At 38.9% G+C, this 20,045-nt stretch overlaps 1 protein-coding gene across 14 annotated transcripts in view; it reads right to left on the reverse strand.

Moving 5' to 3' along the window:
- adgrb1a (adhesion G protein-coupled receptor B1a) overlaps positions 1-20,045 on the reverse strand; it is a 572,033-nt gene that overhangs the window by 397,497 nt on the left and 154,491 nt on the right. For 13 of the 14 annotated variants that reach the window (XM_048528814.2, XM_059646188.1, XM_048528824.2 and 10 more), the window contains exon 3: positions 6,653-6,811. The exons of the other annotated variant lie outside the window; for it this stretch is intronic. In XM_048528814.2, coding sequence (XP_048384771.1) covers positions 6,653-6,811 — 159 coding nt within the window. The remainder of the gene's footprint in view (positions 1-6,652; positions 6,812-20,045) is intronic. 14 annotated transcript variants of the gene reach the window in all.

Below are 20,045 nucleotides of genomic sequence, written 5' to 3' on the forward strand. Positions count from 1 at the left end.
TGCACATCTGCTAATGTGGTATACTGCATCCACTGTACCCGGTGTGGCTTCCTCCACATTGGGGAAACCAAGCGGAGGCTTGGGGACCGCTTTGCAGAACACCTCCGCTCGGTTCGTTTTAAACAACTGCACCTCCCAATCGCAAACCATTTCCACTCCCCCTCCCATTCTTTAGATGACATGTCCATCATGGGCCTCCTGCAGTGCCACAACGATGCCACCCGAAGTTTGCAGGAACAGCAACTCATATTCCACTTGGGAACCCTGCAGCCCAATGGTATCAATGTGGACTTCACAAGCTTGAAAATCTTCACTTCCCCCACCGCATCCCAAAACCAGCCCAGTTCGTCCCCTCCCCCCACTGCACCACACAACCAGCCCAGCTCTTCCCCTCCACCCACTGCATCCCAAAACCAGTCCAACCTGTCTCTGCCTCCCTAACCTGTTCTTCCTCTCAACCATCACTTCCTCCCACCCCACGCCGCACCTCCATCTCCTACCTACTAACCTCATCCCACCTCCTTGACCTGTCCATCTTCCCTGGACTGACTATCCCTTCCCTACCTCCCCACCGATACTCTACTCTCCACCTATCTTCTTTTCTCTCCATCTTCGGTCCGCCTCCCCCCCTCTCCCTATTTATTCCAGAACCTCACCCCATCCCCCTCTCTGCTGAAGGGTCTAGGCCCAAAACGTCAGCTTTTGTGCTCCTGAGATGCTGCTGGGCCTGCTGTGTTCATCCAGCCTCACATTTCATTATTCAAATCCATATTGCTTCTCCCCAATCATCTCAAATTTATCTGTCACTCTGTCCTTAATTATACATTCTAATAATTTCCCCACAATGAATTACAGACTATTAGGTCTACAATTGCCCAATTTTTTGAACTCCCAATCTTCTTGGATGAATCATATTTGTAATTTCCTAGTTTAAATGGATAATTCCTAATTCAAGAGAGCCTTGCAAGTTGATTGCTGAAGAATCAGTAATTTCTTTATACATTTCTTGAAAAACTCTCCAGTAGAAACTACCAGGTATTCTGGGAATCCATCAACTTGCATATTGTTACCACTGTTTACTTCATTATGTCAACTTTTCTGGGTTATGTTCCTCAAGTTATGAATAGTTTCTGTGGAGTGTCAGGTATTCTTTTCCTTGAAAGTAAAAAGTGACTTGAAGCAATAACTCAACAAGTCTGTCACATCATTAACTTAAGTTTAAAAAATGAACCCAAAGTTTATTTAAAGAACCAGCATTGTACTCTACTAGTTTTCTTTCCTGCTATAACATTATAAGGCCTTTAATCTTGATATCAGTCCAGATATGTTTTATATTTTCTCGTGGTTCTTACTTTTTTACTCTGCCATTTCTCTTTCATAGAAGTGAGACATATTATTGAAGATTTTCATTGTGCACTCATTGTGCACACAAATGCAAAATTGCCAGACTTCAAGTGTTCACAGCAATTTATACTATAGATGAAAAGAGCTCCCAAATGATTTTGATTGACTGAAGCATTGTGACAGAGAAAATAAAAGGTAGTATACGCTCCAGTTACCTCTGGGTAATTCAAAAAGGCTTGAACATATTCTTTTGTTTGCAAAGAATGGGTTTTGCATAATGAATTGCATTGTAAATTGTATTTTGCTTTTAGTAAGCAATAAATTGCTATGTTACAAGCTTGACTGATCATTTTAAATTGATTTTTAGCATTGTTATTACCACATTCAGGGGTTTTCAGCAAGTGCTGCCCAAATGCAGAAACAGATCTACCAGTAGGCATACTACTTTGGTTATTGCAAGCAAGGGTTGGATGAGTATGATCTGTACATTATCTTTTTCAAACAACTAAAGATAAACACTATTTAATTTGATCAGCAGTCCTTCGGAACATACGATCAACATGGCTGGCATTGTGCCAGTTTGGAAAATCATACATGACATTGCCATCTGTGTGATAAGCACTGCTAGATGTGATCCTATAATTGTACAACATGTGTGGAACAACCCAAGTGTGCTAATATTTTCACCAATCATCACTGTTAGATTAACGTATGAAAATGTAAGGTGCCTCATTTACATTTGCTAGAATAAATACACATTAATAGACAATGAATCAATCTTGGCAATTAAAAGGAATAAAATCAAGTCTTTCTCCATTTTTGAATTATCAAGAGACTTGGGGAGCCCAAAATTCCACACTGCATTCTCCAGGACAACATCTCAGCCAATCAGAATGGGCTTACCAACCAACGAACACTCTTTCCTCCTTTGGTATGAATTGGTGTGATCATTTGTTATTTAGCATTCTTACATTTGACTTGATGGGTACATGATGCAAAGCATCAACATATGATTTCTCTGTTCAGAAATATTCATGTTCTGTTACCTTTTCCTTGAATATCAATCCCAGTTCTCCAGATCAACGTTATTCTATTCCCTTTTGTTTTCCTGTACTTTCATTTAGCTGTATGTTATTGCTTATTTCTTTTGCCTGTCAGAGTTTAGAAGCTTATTACTTAATGAAAAGAGTGTGGCCATTCAGCCAAGGCTGGCAACCAGTATATTGAGCCTGTTAGTATGATAACTGAACATTAATACCCGCATTTACTTCATGAGAACAATACCATAGATATACGTCTAGTATCAATATGATATTGATACCAAGACTAATGTTTACGCTACAGGCCAATGACTTTTCAGAAAGGTAAGAGTACAATATTTATTCATTATTGCAAATAAACTAAGGATTTTAAGTAGGTTAATAAAACTGAAGTAAGATATAAAACTATTTTACATATTAGAATTTTATTTTATTTCTAATATCTGTCTGAGTAAAATTTGTTTAAATAATGATTTATATTAACGGTTTTGCAATCACACTTCATGTGGATGTGCCTGGGGTAAAAGGAATACTGAGGTCTAAAGAATGTTTTGTAACTTATTTCAGCTTAAAAGTGAAAGGAATACAAGGTTCTCATCAATTAAAGTAAATATTTAAATTGCATTCACATTCAAAGTATTTATGCCAAGAATTGGAGGAAATGTAACCGAGTTGCCAAATTCCCATAATAGTCTTTAGGAGTCACTTGACAATTTAGCACGCCCATTCATTGCATATTGCTATTTGGATCTGGAAGAAGAGAATTTGCAATTGCTACTTGCACAAATTTGAATGCGGCCCTGATTCAGAATTTGGTCTTCCCTTAATGCCAATCCGTAAATGCATAAAATCATGAGAATGAGGGCCCGATAAGATTTGGGTAGCAACAGCTGGACTAGATGCTTGCATCAAGCCAATTTCCCCCGTAAACAAGCTGTTCGGTCTTTGCATAGATCAGGAGAGCATGAAATACTCTTGACTTTGATAATATCTCATTCAAATGAACGTCAGAGGTGGAAAAGGGAGACAGCAAAACCATGGACATTATCTTGAACAATTAATAGAAAGTAAAAATGGCATCTTGATGCACTGATTGAGCTGGAAGGATGAAAGAGGCAGTTGTACACTCTTCTTTCTTAAAAAAAACTGTCATGGAAACTTGATCAGATTACAGAGGTGCAGAAAGATAACTTATGATGAAGCATGATTACTATTCAATTTGAATACAAGAATTTTGTTTTCTTTCTTCATTTCATTTATGTGAAGAAAATATTTTATGATAGCATTGGAATGTTTGTTTCTCCTGTGATTTGTGATCATGTGGTATAGCAATCTGGTGAGAAAACCCCAAGCAATTAACAAAATTTTACTTCACATTAAAATTTCAACAGCACATTATTTTTTTTTAATCTTTTGTTACTATAAATCTCCCACTTCTGAAATCAAGCCCTTCCCCACAAAATAGAGCATAAAATGTTTGCTAGGTAAACGTCATCTAAAGAAAGATCTGAAATTACTGTGAGAATAGAAAAAAACATTCAAAATTCTCCAGTCCATTTTGATGGAATTATGATATTTTTTAACCAGTTTACAAAGTTTGTTACAATAGCAGACAATTATGCATGTACATCAAATAACATTATCACAGAGGGTGTTTCAATTCAAAAGTCTCACCATCAAGATCCCACATTTCCATCAAATATCAAAGTATTACGAATGATTTAGGCTAAATAGGATTTTTTGGAGCTTTGTTTTTTTTCAACTGATAAAAATTGAGGAATAGACTTATTGTCAGAAAATTGTCTTACAATTAGCTGCATGTGTAGCAGAGTAAAACTAAAGAGCTGAAAGTTTGTAGCTGAAGACAATGAGGTAACTTTGACAGTCAGATTAGCAAGCAACTCCTATCACCCCTTTTTAACTTCACAATTATACATGTAATCATCTCAGGAGAAATGTTGAAGTAGAACATAAGTAAAGAGATGGGCATTTTTAGTCAAGATAGAAAACAGTTGATCTGTATTGCATTCCTAAGTGAACTCTGGCTAGGTGTTTTGATAAGATAAAGAATTAGTTTACTTAATCAAATGTTTGTAGATATTTTGGAAGTTTGATCTAGCACAATCTTACACTAGGAATTTGAACTAATCTAGTATATATTACCTGATTTTGTAAGGGAGTTGGAATCCTGTACATAGCACAATCTTGCATAAGTGTTGAATATAAGGTTATGTCTACTTGCCTTAACTTAGGTTCACATTCCATAATAATCTACCTGGACAGTTGGAGGATGAAGTGAGCCTTCATCATTTCAGCAAATTTACTTCAAAATTCAATAAATGGAAAAAATGTGATGAAACTCTACAAGACCCAAAATCACAGAATATTCTGGAAATCTGTCCATTATTTTTATCTATGGAATTCTACTCTTTTAAACATTATCATCTGCAGCAAGCTTCCTGATAATCTTCCCGTCAATTCAGCTGAATTGTGAACCATCTCATGAGATTTGTCTGTTTTTTAAATCCTAACCAGAAGATTGCTCCTATTAATATGTTCTTCAAAAGGACCCCATCTTTTCTATTGCAGTTTTTTTTTGTCTTCTTTCCCTGGCCATCATCCAGCCAGAATTGAGAGAATCAAAATCCAATCTCTAACAAAGTTACTGTAAATGCAGGCCACTAAGGAGTTCATAAAAGCAGCTTTGAATGGTTCTTTCTCCACTCTGTCTTCCCTCTGTGGAAAATATTTTTTTTAAATGAAAAGATATGAAGCAAATTTCTTTGCACTTCAGATGAGCTTTTTAAATGTATTTTTCAACTTGACAGACTTATCAGGAGCTAAGCATCAAGAAGGAAGCTGTGAAAGCTCCACTGCATATAAATGACTTCTATGGGTTGTTAGGTTAGGCAGCAAGATCAAAGTGTGATAGTATTCACAGTTCTGCAAAAGCTGGAAATTGCTGCAAGAAGTCTTTTTCTTCTTCCTGACAAATTTTTTTCAGCCAAATTTCTCCCATTGCCACTTCCTTTCCTTTTTTGTTGGCAATGATTCATTATCAGGGATGACTCTAAATGTTCCACCCTCCAGCAGATTGACAAGTAGCAGCTGTTCCCTGCTTGAATCTTAATGTTAAGTGCCATGAAATTATTTCATTCGACGCAGATCCTGTCTACATCCATTTCCAAGAGGTATGTGTTGATTAAATCTACCCAACCTAGGCATGTGTAATTCTCTCAGCTAAATTTGGAAAGCTCCTCAAATGATAGTCCTTTGTATGGATAAGCTTCCAAATGAGTTAGCTTATTAAGCTATTGGAATTTTCAATTTGTCTATAAGTAGCATGAAAAAGAAACAAGGAAAAAAAGTATTTCACTTTGAAAGGAACACAATCCATGTTGACACCATTACTTAATTACTGTGAAAGATATGCACAAAATTAAACATTTTTTTATATCAAATCATTGGGATATTGATGGTATGAGTCAGCTTCATTCAACAATATTAAGCACATTTGAAACATACATGAATCAGACGGTAGTATAACATACATTGTAATTACTACACACATGCATTGAACTTTGAGGCCATAAGAAAAGAAAGATGGAAACAGTAATAATCAGAAAAAAAATCATGTATGGATTGAAATTCAGAGTGAGTGGAAGGATTAAGTCATGAGTGTGATGTAACATATGAGAACAAGTGTGACAAATCCCAACATAAAGACAGTAGATGTTAAAATGTGGTTGGTTCCATCCTTTGAGGACAGATCAGTACAGTGGTCAGTCCAGATAAACCAAGCCAGAGCTGAGAATACAGCCTAGTGGATCTACCCTCCAGGGGGCCTTTATTAGAATTTAGGAAGATTAGTAACATGTTTCTGAGGCCGCCTATTTGCAAATGGCAATTTTTCTAAGAATTTATCCTGGGTTGGCTTTTAGCCTGTTTCAGATTGGGAGCTGAGAAACAGAGAATGAAGATTGGAACCGCTGGATTTTAAATTTAATATGATAGGCTGTAATGTATTGAGTTGAATTAGACTGGATTGGGAGAACCGTTAGTGTTGGGCCTGATAGATTGTGCCAATGCATTGTTGCAAAACAGGGGGGCTTTAGTTTTGTCACAGGAGTGACAAGGAGGATGTGTGAAGGTGCACAAGTAGAAAGTAAAGGTTAGAAAGGAGAATAGAGGGAGAATCTAGGAGAACAGCTAAATCAGGAGGCCAAACTATACAGTGTTCATTTTCCTATAAAATAATTGGAACTTACTATTACAAGGCTGCTTATTGCATAATCTTCCTTCTTCTGAAATTCCTTCACAAACAAACCCTTCCTCTAACTGGGAATGGCAGGTCCTGCTTCGGGTCTGCAATCCACCCCCACACGATTTGGTACAGTCACCCCAAGACGACCAGGCATTCCAGCCACCTAGTCAAGAACCAGAGCAGTATGAGATACAGGACTTTTTTTTTAATTTCCCGGCGCTGCTAAGCTACATTCGCTAACTACAAACAAGCCTATAAGAGTAAATGAATGCATCATGCAATCAAGATTTACCAGCGGGACCAGGGAAGCACTCTGCTTCTAGGCCCCTTCTCTCTTTCCTTTCCTCCACTTATCAATCTACAGTCAGTGGTTTTCCTGCTAAGAAGGTGGACTTGCTGTGATTGAGGCATAAACAAAAACAGGATGCATTTGGAGATATTTGGAGGTTTGTCAGTTTTCGATGGTTGCAATCAGATTTTGGCCTCAGTACGAAGAGTTTTCATGCTGCAATCTCCAATGTTTCAACCGTCCTTTGAGATAAATTACCCTCAGCTGCTGAATAGGAGTAGTTGAGCTCAATTGAGGATAACCAAAAGATAATGTAACGTCATATCTGAATGGTTGGCAATGTGGAAAAAATCATTACACAAATAATGAAAAGATTGAAACAAGATCTAAAGATGAAAATTAAATATGGAAATACAAAAAGTATTTTTTAAGGTATAATATAAAGACAAAAATGAATTTTTTTCTATACTGTCTGCAAGAAAAATGTGTTAACAGAACATGGATAGGATCAAATCACAAAGATGAGCTATTACTTGCTTAGCCAATCATCAGTTATTGAGACAATGCACAATAACATTCATTCTTGCTTGCATATGTTAGAAATGCATCATGTATTTTTTAATACATAAAAGTTTTGATCGGTTAACAATTGTGTAAACACACAAACTAATTGAACAATGTTGAACAGTTTCATCACCATGCTTTGGTTTGTGTTTGAATAGTGCTTAAAATCAAGAAAATCCGAAGGGATCTACACAGCATATTGCAGAGAGATTAGTGAATGAGGAGAAAGTGTAGAATGACCTTAAACCATAAAACTCACAAGATAAGCATTTAGGATTGTGCAGCCTGTCACTAAGAATTGGATTCTCTTTCAACAACTCCCAACTGCTGGTTACTTGCCACACAATTAGCATGGCATTTTTTTCTTGGTTGGCAACTTTGCAGCGTCTTCAAAGATAAGGATTTTTTAAAAATCTCATTTCAGTCAAATACTTTGTTGCAGAAGCATCAATAGTCAATATAATTTAGGTGAAGTGCTTCTTAGTTGTGAATGGAAAAATGTTCTTGCCTCCAGAAAGACAGCAGGAGGTAAAGAAGCAAATAAAGGGACAACAGGAGGCTGGGAAGGCCAAGCTGAGTGAAGGAAGTACTAGAGAACAAAGGGTAAAGTGTATTCAAAAGAGAAGAGGAAAGGCTAGAATAAGAGTGAGAGCTGTGACAGAAAGGACAGGCAAAGGATACATCTTTGTCACAAATAAAAGAGAGTTGGACAAGTGATAGAGGGTGAGCAAGCAGAAGGTTCAGCTGATCGACAGATTAAGAGTGCAAAAGATCAAAGACCAAAGTGGAATAGGTTTTCAACAGCTGTAAAGGAGGGTGCAAGAGATAGCAAAACTTCAACAGCGTGAAAAGAAACAGCAAAGCAGAGAAATAAAAACTGATATTTTTCTTATTCTTTATTCACGGGATACAAGCACTGCTGGCATCTGTTGCCCATCACAAATTTCTCTTGGAGGCTGTAGTCAGCCACTTTCTTCAACAGAACCGATTGAATTGATTAGTCATATCAGGGAAAGACTAAGAATCAACCGCAGTGTTCTGAATCTGCGCTCACAAAGATATCTCAACAGATCTCCTTCTCTTAAGGGACATCAGCGAATTTGACAGGGTTTTACAATAATGTGGTGGCTTCGCTAAAATTGGCATTTTTAAATTCCAAATTTATTTATTTAATTAACATATCCCAATCGCTGTGGTGAGAATTGAACTCATAATTCTAGATCAATTATCTGAGGCCTCAAGATTATTTGTCCAATAACATAAAAAATAAGCTAAATGATTAGTCAGTGAATGAGCTGCTAGCAAACGATAAGACAGCAAAATCAGCAAAGAAACGACGAGCGAAATACAGGAACATCAAGACAGGTCAGGGAAATCAACGCTGTTATTAAGACTGATAGAAGAAAAAGGACAAACAGACACGGGAAAATATTGCAATTGATAAGACAGACATGTCGAAAGCTCAGAGATTAAGAATTATCATTCAAATACAGACAATTAGGGAAAAAGCAAATTTTAAAGAACACTGATAGAATTCTAACAGGGAGCTAACACTGATATTAATCATGCAACCATGCATATTTTTAAAATATATTCATAAAATGAAACCAGTTCGTCACAGATCACCAGCATTTGCTACCTTCCGAGCAGTCTCTGACTCTGTACTCAGACACTGTTCTGAAAATTAAATGCAATGTCAATATTCACTTATTTTGACGCAAAAATTGCAAATGAGTACATAAAGCTTAAAATTAGAAATGCAAGTGAAGATAAGGCACCAGGTAATTAGTACAATGGTTGCAGTTCGAACAGTGATTGTCAACCCTTAAACCATTAAGAATAAAAAAGGGAAGTAACACAAATTTAGCGATGACAAGGTGTAGAGCTGGATGAACACAGCAGGCCAAGCAGCATCACAGGGGTAGGAAGGCTGATGTTTTGGGCCTAGACCCTTCTTCAGCTCTGCTGATGCTGCTTGGCCTGCTGTGTTCATCCAGCTCTATACCTTGTAATCTCAGATTCTCCAGCATCTGCAGTTCCTACTATTTCTCTAACACAAATTTAGCTTTTATTTTCATAAATAGTCAAACAAACCTGGAACTATAAGCTGACAATTAGGTTAATCACAACAAATGGCTGAAATTTTAATATTTTGTCTCGTCTTATTCTGCCTCACAACCAATCTCCTTTGGAATAAAATCAATATAAAGGTTTGAGTTTCAATATTAACAGTTGAAATACACCTGTATTTATTGTTTAGAACTTTTTTTTTCATTCTGTCTATGATGGATCAACAGTGACCAAAGTTAAAATGAGTAATAGAAAATCGTCAAAGTTTTGTTTTCCACTAACTTGTACAGGGAAGTTACTGGTCAAGATTTCCCAGCACTGGCTCTATCTATTGGCCAAAAACCAATTGCATATCCTACAAAACTAATGAACTGTGCTTGCCTGTCCAAAACCAGACAAGAGGCAAGGAGTCATCCTGCAGTAATGATGACATCGCATTGCCAAAATTATCAATAATTAATAACTGTTAACTTCATCATTTAAAGATAGATAAGTACATTGAAAGTAAATGCATGGATTATATGTCAATCCTGCACATTCCATTTATCTTTGCAGAAATATTCAAAAGATTGGATTGGTAACTGCACTAAGTTAAAAAAAATACGCTGGCGTGATCCTGATTCTTGTCGAATTATGCAGAGAACTGCAATTGAACACCCACCCAGGTGCAAATTAATGAATAAGATTGCCTACCTGTTTACGCCCAACAGGATTTTACTCCTTATTAATTTGATTTCATCAATTTTATGCCCATTGGAATCAGCTAAACTAGATTAAACTTGTTTCTAAGATTCCACCATGTCTTTACATTTATTTGAATCTCCCACAAAGCAGACCAATGTTGCTTTAATCCTATTGGTCTCAGCAGTCCAAAATAAAGGCTGTCAACTGATAAAAATGGAGCTATAGCCAAACCATTGAGACCCCAATCCTTATCAGTATAGGGCAGTAATGAAAATAAAATTGCACAGGAAACTGTTATCTACACAACCCTTTTTTTTGGCAGCTGGGACACCTGTGAGGAGATCAATAATAATGTCAGCCTCCTGCATCTGATATTGCTATGAGCTTTGTTGCCATTTTATCTCCATCCATTTGTGACTCTGCGCAGCTCTCCTTTGTAAAATTTGTGTTCTACAGAGGTAGGGAAGTAGCCATTCTGAATGGATGTGTAAGACATCCTTATCTAAATTGATGGCATGATGGATGTGAGTTTGCTCGCTGAGCTGGAAGTTTTCAGACGTTTCGTCACCATTCTAAGTAACATCATCAGTGAGCCTCCGGCGAAGCGCTGGTGTTATGTCCCGCTTTCTATTTATCTGGTTAGTTTCCTTGGGTTGGTGATGTCATTTCCTGTGCTGGTGATGTCATTTCCTGTTCTTTTTCCCATAACACCAGCGCTTCGTCGGAGGCTCACTGATGATGTTACCTAGAATGGTGACGAAATGTCTGAAAACTAACCTTCCAGCTCAGCGAGCAAACTCACATCCAGAACCTCAACCTGAGCTACAAATCTTCTCAAAACTCGCTGATGGCATGATGGTTGCAGTTTTGGTGCACAATTCATTTGGTTACTTGTGTGTTTTGAGCCTGAACGGCTTTCGATATTTCATCTCTTTACAGCTACAAGTGTTGAATAAACATCCTGTGCTGTTGCTTTCCGATCCTGAAGATTCCAACTCTGCCCTCTGAAATGCTATTGCAGCCCTATCAAAATCACTCGCTCACCAAACTTTCCAGTAGTAGATCAGTGAGCTACCTATAAGGAGGATTGGCTGTTTAGCAAGTTCTTTTTTACAAACGAGGCTCAGCCATGGCAATTGTTTGTCCGCTATCACACATTCATCTGCCCTACGCCATCAGATAGTCATTCAATTCAGGTAAATGTTGGACTCCAGGATTTACTGTGTTGGTCTCAGGTCAGAGTCGAGTCAGGGCACATTGCCACATGTTCGGGTCTTCAAATGGGCATTATGCTCTGTGCTGTACACCGTTAAATCTCTTAGTGTAGTGGAGTTCATTTAAATATCCACTAAAATCTATCTCAACAAAGCAACTCACTGGGATGATGGTAGAGGATGTTAAATTTGATATCAGCGGTCATTGACTTAAGAGTTCAAAAATCAGTTTGGCTTTGCTCATCTTATCTTTACTGAGTGAGCCCTACTGGAAATTGGAATTGCATGGGATGTTATTCAATGATGGAACTGTACTTAGCTGCAAGCTCTGTTTGGTATAATAGTTCCTGAATCCTCAGAGTCTACAATTACACAGCAAGCACAATACTTTGAGTCGGATGCTGGCACAGAAAGATAATTTCTTTTTAGTGCCAGAGCTTGACTAGTTGCCGAGAGGAGAGGAGACAGAACTGTGAAGGACACAGTGAGCACTGGTTATGGGAAGGGACAAAATTTTAATCTGTTTCTTTCTCTCAGTTAAGCATCGAATGATTTGCTGTGTAATCCCAACATTGACAGAACATGCTTTTAAAAATTTCAAACATTCAATGCTGCATTTTTCTTTCTTTTAAACAGAGGTACAGCTGAGCTGTTGCTTAGAAACAGTTAAAATGCCTTAACATCTGAAGGAGGCAACGCTTCCAGATAATAGAACATAGAACATAGAACAGTACAGCACAGAACAGGCCCTTCAGCCCACAATGTTGTGCCAACCATTGATCCTCATGTATACACCCTCAAATTTCTGTGACCATATGCATGTCCAGCAGTCTCTTAAATGACCCCAATGACCTTGCTTCCACAACTGCTGCTGGCAACGCATTCCATGCTCTCACAACTCTCTGCGTAAAGAACCTGCCTCTGACATCCCCTCTATACTTTCCACCAACCAGCTTAAAACTATGACCCCTCGTGCTAGCCATTTCTGCCCTGGGAAATAGTCTCTGGCTATCAACTCTATCTATGCCTCTCATTATCTTGTATACCTTAATTAGGTCCCCTCTCCTCCTCCTTTTCCTTTTTGTTTTGAATTCATATCCACTTAGGGTTAGCTTATGGGGGGATAATGTCATTCACACTGTCAGCAAACCCGCAGACTGAACTTTATATTTCATATCATTCTTGAATACATTGCTAGATTTTAATTCATTACACATACAAATCATCTTGCAGCTGATCACCATGCCAGCAAATTAATGCAAACAACATCCCATTCCGTGAAAGCATTGAGGGGCATCTTCTGTAATGATGAACGCAACAGGTGAAATTTTGGTACAACATTGTCCTGAATGGTTGCAATATAAACTGAAAATCTAGCGGAACCAAGCAGGATAATTTGATTGTGATGACAAGAGTTATAGGTAAGGAGCTGGACAGCTGTTGCGGAATATCTAAAACAAAATGCCTGAATGCATTTGCAACAATTGCAAGCTCACCCCGTAGGTTGTGAGCACCCCCTGCTGTCTGGACTAGGCCTTACATTAATCAAATAGTGATGAATTGTAATTGTCTGCAATTCTGCAATTCATAAACATCCTTCCTGACCATGGGTTTCTGGAATGTTGATTTTAATTGGAGTAAATCTGTCATTGTCATAGGCAATTGAAATTCCAATGTTAACTATGAAACATGGCAGGCTGGAAGTAATTACACTGCAACTACAACGCTAAAAACAGGCTTCTCAGCCCATTTCTGAAGAAGGGTCCAGACCCGAAGCATCAGCTTTCCTGCTCCTCTGATGCTGTTTGACCTGCTGTGTTCATCCAGCTCTACACCTTATTTTCTCAGCCAATTGGTTGATTTTGATGTTTGTACCCAATTCAAACCTTCTCTTTTCTATGTTCATCCAATCTGTTAGCATATCTGATTCCTCTCTCACTGGCATTTTTATTAAGTTCTTTCAAGGGATGTGAATGTAGATAGCAAAGCCAACATTTACTGCCCATTCTTAATGTCCTCAAACAAGTACTGGTGAGCCATCTTCTGGACTACTGCAGTCCACTGGTGCAAATACATCCAAAGCAATGTTAGAGAGAGAGTTTCTGCACTTTGAATCAATTACAGTTAAGAATTAGCGATGTAGTTCCACATCCTGATGGTGTGTGGACATAAGGAGAGTTTGCAATTGCGGGTAGTACTATGTGCCTCGTGTAGTAAGATCAGGTCTAATCAGTAGAAAGTACAGGTTTTATTGAACATTACTACAGGAAAGAATTAGCCAACCTGAGATTCTCTGCGCTCACATCCTCACTCCATCTTGTTCTCGCCTCATCACTTCAAGGACCCTTTCACATACGAACAGTAGCTATTCTGACAATAAATGTATGAGTAATCCCTAACTCCACGTCTTTTCCATCCACCTGGTAGAGGACACCATTTATCAACTGCTATTGAAGGAGACGTGGTGAGTTATTGCAGTACATCTTGGACCGGGTACAAACTGCAGCCATGGAGGGAGTGAACATTACAGAGGGGAGACAGAGTACCAATCATGCAGACAGCCCATTATAGGATATTGTTGGAGCTACTCTTGTTCAATTAAGGCATATTGCATTAATCTTGACTTCTGCCTTGTAGATGATGGACAAGTTTTGGGGAATCAGAAGGTAAAATATCTGCTGCAGAATTCTCACCTCTGATTTCATTTCTAGCTGCATTATTTATATACTATTCCAATTAAATTGCTGGTCACTCATTAACCCTGCATCTTATCATGTCCCTAAGTACAATACATACAGCAGTTTCTATTTATCCACCGCAAATCTTACTTCCTTAAAGAATTCCGATACATTGTGTTGCAATAGTGGTTATGTGGATTCTCAAATTTTACCTTCTTTCATCTGATTATTCATAGAATCAAAGAGATATACAGCATGAAAATAGAACCTTTGGTCCATACATGCTGACCACACATTCCATATAAATCTACTTATATTTTCCCTCATTTGGCCCATATCCCTCTAAACCCTTCCTATTCCTAGACCCATCCACATGACTTGTAATCGTACCAACCTCCACCACTTCCTCTGGTAGCTAATTCCACATATGCACCATCTTTGTCATGAAAATGTTGCCCCTTTGGTCCCTTTTATATCTTTCCCCTCTCACTTTAAACCCTCTAGGTTTGGAATCCACTACCCTGGGGAAAAGACCTTGCCCAGATACACAAACCATGTTCCTCATAATTTTATAAACCTCTATAAGGTCACTCGTCAGCCTCTGATGCTTCAGGGAAAGTAACCCCAGCCTATTCAGTCTCTCCCTATCGCGCAAACCCTTCAACCCTGGCAACATCCTCATAAATCTTTTCTGAACCTATTATAGTTTCACAACATATTTTCTATAGCAGGGAGACCAGAATTGCATGCAGTATTCCAATAGTGGCCAAACCAATGTCCTGTGCATCCGTAACATGACTTCCCAACTCCTACATTCAATGCATTGACCAATAAAGACAAGCATGCCAAGCACCTTCTTCATTATCCTATCTATCTGCAACTCCAGTTTCTAAAACCTATGAACCTGCACTCCATGGTCTCTCTGTTCAGCAGCACCCCCCAAGACCTTACTGTTAAGCGTATAAGTCCTGCTCCGATTTGCCTTTCCAAAATGCACCACCTTGCATTCATCTAAATTAAACTCCATCTTCCACTTTCGGCCCATTGGCCTATTTGATCAAGATCCCAATATACTCTGAGGTAACCTTCTTCACTACCCACTACACCTACTGTTTTAGTGTCATTTGCAAACTTACTAACCATACCTCCCATATTCACATCCAAATCATTTGTATGAATGACAAAAAGCAGAAGATCCAGCACTGATCCTTGTGGCGCACCATTGGTTACAGGCCTCCAGTCCAAAAAACAATCTTCCACTACCATTCTCTGTTTTCTATCTTTGAGCCAGTTCCGTATCTATATAGCTAGTTTTCTCTGTATTCCATGTGACCTAACCTTGTTAACCAGTCTACCATGAGGAACCTTGTGAAATGCCTTACTTAAGTCCATATAGATCACATTCATCACTCTGCTCTCATCAATTGTCTTTGTTACTTCTTAAAAAAACCTAATCAAGTTGGTGAGACATGAATTCCCATGCACAAAGCCTATCCCTAATCAATTCTTGCCTTTCCAAATACATGTACATCCTGTCCCTCAGGATCCCCTCCAACAACTTGCCCACCATTGGTGTCAGGCTCACTGGTCTATAGATTGTTGGCTTTCCTGTACCATCCTTCTTGAATAGTGGCACAATGTTGGCCAACCTCTGGTCTACCGGCAGCTCACCTGTGGCTATTGATAATACAAATTTGTTATGCCAAAGACCTTTCTTCTGCTAAAATGGTTTTTAAAGAGCATGAATACTGATCTGGAATCACACCTGACCACATATTTCTGCAAATGGAATCAGAATCAATAAAATTGTAGCTCGTTTTATTGGGCACTTATACAATATGTGCATATATTAGACATCAAAAGTTGTGTGCAACTGTTCAGCCTGGAAAATATACAAGATTTTGTTTTTTTGTTTTATGGGATGTGGATGTTGCTAGCTAGGTCAGCATTTATTGCCTATTTTCCCAGAGGGCAGTTAGTGATCTGGAGTCACAGATCGGCCAGACGAGGTATGGATGCAGATCTTCCAAAATTCAATCTCTTTCCCCACTATTTAATTTAAAACCCTCTCTTTTGGCCTAGATATGCAGATTTCTAGAACACTGTTCCCAGTGTGGCTCATCCCAATGATAGTCCCAATGGTACAGATGCCCAGGACTGGCGTCAATGTTCTACAAATTGGAACCAACTTCTACCTGCACTCATGTTTGATCATTCGTTCATTTCTCTAAACTTATTGACCCTATTGTCAATTTGCATGTGAGTTTAGGCATTAATCCAAAGCTGATCCCCTTTGAGGTTTTGCTTCTTAATTCTGGAAGAGCAGAGACACAGAGAAATAGCTTAACATGAAAAATGATAAATTGACAGCATCAGGAAAGGCTGGAGAGTAAAAATCTAAGAATAAAACAATAATTAAGGCACAAAAATTTTAGAAGGGCAAAATGAAAGGCTTTCCACTTCAATGCAAAAGGCATACTAATGATTTAGCTGAGGAAGTAAATGCAATATCTCCAAAGCTGAGTGGGTAGCAAAATGTATGCAGTTGAAGTATAACGTGGAGAAATGTGAGGTAACGCAATGGTAGCAAAAACAAGGAGCTGGATTTTTAGTTGCATGACCATAGATTGAGAAAAGGCAGGGTACAATGAGACTTGGATGCTGTATTAAAGCACACAGGTGCAGCAGGTGACGAAGAAGGCAATTGGTCTTCATGGCAAAAGGAGTTGAGTATAGGAGCAGGGATTCGTGCTGCAATTATTTTGGTGAGAACACATCTTGAGTTTTGTGCGCAGGTTTTGGTCTTATTATCTAAAGGAGGATGTTCTGGCTATGGAAGGAGTGCAGCAAATGTTTATCAAACTGATTCCTGAGATAGCAAGTTCAACATATGAAGTCAGACTGAATCAGTTAGAACTATATTCATTGGAGTTTAGAAGACTGAGGGAATATCTCATAGAAACCTATAAAATTCTCACATGGCTGATAAATGCAGGAATGTTATTCCCAATGACCAGGGAGCCCAGAACCTGGGTCACAACCAATGTTGCCTCTGAGCTTCCAGCGGACATAGCCACTGCAAGGTTCTATGTTGGCATCAGCATGCTGATTACATGATTGACCTCCAGTTGCAGAAGTTGCTATGGCTCACAGGTTTTGGAGGCCCACACAATCAGCAAAAAAATTAGCGGGAATGCTGTTCACAATTTAAGGATATGTGGTAGGCCATTTAAAACTGAGATTGGAGAAACTTCTTCAGCCAAAGAGTGTGAACTTGTAAACTCTGCCAGAGAAGCAATTGAAGATGCTTCTTAAAAACTGAGAGAGGGGCAATGAGTAAGTTACAGAGTTTACAGTACAGGCGAAAACATGGGCATTAATTATGGGATAAGTTGCATTTAGAAACATGTGAGAGATTGGAATTAAAAAAGCAAAGTGATCTCAAAGGCTTTTATGGCTGGAGGAGGTTATCAAGTGTGAAACCAGTGGGAAATTCATAAGCTGAGCTTGGAACTTAAAACATTGAAATGTTGCTTAACCACTGAAGGCCAGCAACAGCAGAAGTGATGGGTGAATGAGATGTTATCCAAGCTAAGTTACAGAGAGTAATTTGGGGGTAAGTCGTCTGACAAAGGGTGCAACATGGGAATTCTCATAGGAATTCATTGGAATTCAAGTCTAGGGGTTGAGGTTTGATGGCAAATATAGGGTCATTATCAAATAATGTCAATGAAGTAGAAGTAGGCAATGCTGGCAGTGATGAGGCAGTGGCAATCATAACATTGACTGAAACATGTAATATCCCAAGGGGTATTAACTGTTGGACGTAGAGAGGATGTTTTCTCTTATAGAAGAATCATGAATGAGTGGTTGCTATTTAGAACTCAGGGCTTGCCCATATAAAACAGAGATAGGGTGAATCCAGCACGGATTCCCGGCCTTCATTGAAACCTAGACAAACTCCCGACCTCGGGAGCCTTCAGCTGAAGCCCACCCGGCACAGAATGGAGGCCAACACAAATTCATCTGGCCTGTCTTCTCTGCTTGGAAGAACTGTAATTTTGAACTTTTTGTTTCTTTATTTTTCTAATTTATTCCTAAGAATCTGTTTCTAGATACCCCTTGCTGCCACAAGTGGTCACTTTTAAACTTTTCACTGAACTCATGTGAGTACATATGACCATAAACCTAATTCCAATTCGAATTTTAATTCTAATGTTTCTCAGAGACTTGTGAGTCTTTGAAACTTCCTGAAAAGTTGGTGGAAGCAGTGTCCTTGAATTTCTTTTTAAGTCAGTGGTGGATAGAGTGTGGATAATCGGGTCGGGGGTGGGGGGAGCGGTAAAAGGCTATCAAGAGGAAGGAAGAATGTGGATTTGAGATGAAAATCAGACCAGCTATGGTTTCAGTGAATGGCAAAACAGGCTGAAAGAGCTGAATGATCTACTCCTGCTGCTGATTTGTATGTTATGTTTGTAAGTGACAAACAATCTTGCTCAGCTGACAGCAGTTCCCAAAGGTGGAAATGAAGAAACAGCAAGGACAAGAGAAACATGTCTCCTTGATAGAGTGATCAATAACCAGGGGGCTTAGATTTAAGCTAAAGCACAGAAGGTTTAGAGGAGGTGTAAGGAAAACCTTTTTTGCCAGAAGGTGGTAGGAAGCTGGGGCTCACTCCCTATAACGGTGGTAGAGGCAGCGACCCTCATAACATTTAAGAAGTACCCTTGCAATGCCAAGGCATATAAGGCTATGGTTCAAGGCCTGGAAAATGGGATTAGAATAATTTGGTGGTTTCTTTTGACCGGTGCTGACAAGATGGGTTAATGATTCTTTCTTCTGTGCTGTTTATTGTAAGGGCAATGGTTTTCCAATATTTAAATTGGCAAAAGATTTCTGCTTCTGCAATTTTGCATCCAAGAATCAGAATTATAAATTCAGAGACAGGAATGGGGTCCAAGGAAGTGTTTTTGGATAGTACTGGGGAAATCATGTTGATAAAAACAAAGAAATGAACTAATGTGAGTTGGTAGTGGAGTTCAGGCATTGCAGGGATGTTTCTGGCTCTGGTTATACACGTAAGAATGGAACTATGTTGGGACTTGGGGTAAACTGTGGTCTGCTGTGTCAAAAGTTGCAGATAGATTGGAAAAAAAAAGACTGTGCAATGTGCTTATATCCCAGCATAACCAGACCCACATCAGCAACCTGAGGCAACATCTATTTGTCTCACAATCTCTCTCTCTCTGGAATTTTCCCAGTCATTAAACAGCATTGGCAATAGAAAGAAATTTGGAAGATTGTGGTGAAAATTGAAAAATAGAATTCTCAACATCGAGAGCAAAAGTCCAAACTCTCCCCTTGAGTTTCCATGGATACATGCAAATCCCACTCATAAGTGGTGAGGACGTTATTTACATGTATTTGCATCTCATTAATACCTAATCTCACTTTGTTTCTATGCAGTTCCTGAATTTCCCATTAACTGTTGAGAAATTAGATGGTACCAATTCCTGATTTGAAAGCTGGCCAGATTTTTCTCTGGGTTTCCATGTTCACCTTCATTTACCAAATTCTCACATTGGCAAACACTATGGATGGGAGCCACCCCCACTCTTCGTCTTTGGATGTTAGTATTGGCAAAACAGCAGCCTCACCTCATCACCAGGGCCGAGCTTTGATGAGACTCCGAAGACACATCAATCACTTCACAACATAAATCTGGCGCTTACCGATACCTTACTTCACAATGTAAAGGTGTGTGCAGGGAAACAGGCCTATCTCTGCATTTGCACAGGAAAGGACACTATTTGTTTTCTTGGTGCACACTCACATTCTCTTACTAGGAGCTGTAGAGGTCTGCAGCACAGAAAGGGGCCCTTCAGCACATTGTGTCCA

This window comes from Stegostoma tigrinum, chromosome 5, assembly GCF_030684315.1.
Source record: "Stegostoma tigrinum isolate sSteTig4 chromosome 5, sSteTig4.hap1, whole genome shotgun sequence".
Classification (NCBI taxonomy): domain Eukaryota; kingdom Metazoa; phylum Chordata; class Chondrichthyes; order Orectolobiformes; family Stegostomatidae; genus Stegostoma; species Stegostoma tigrinum.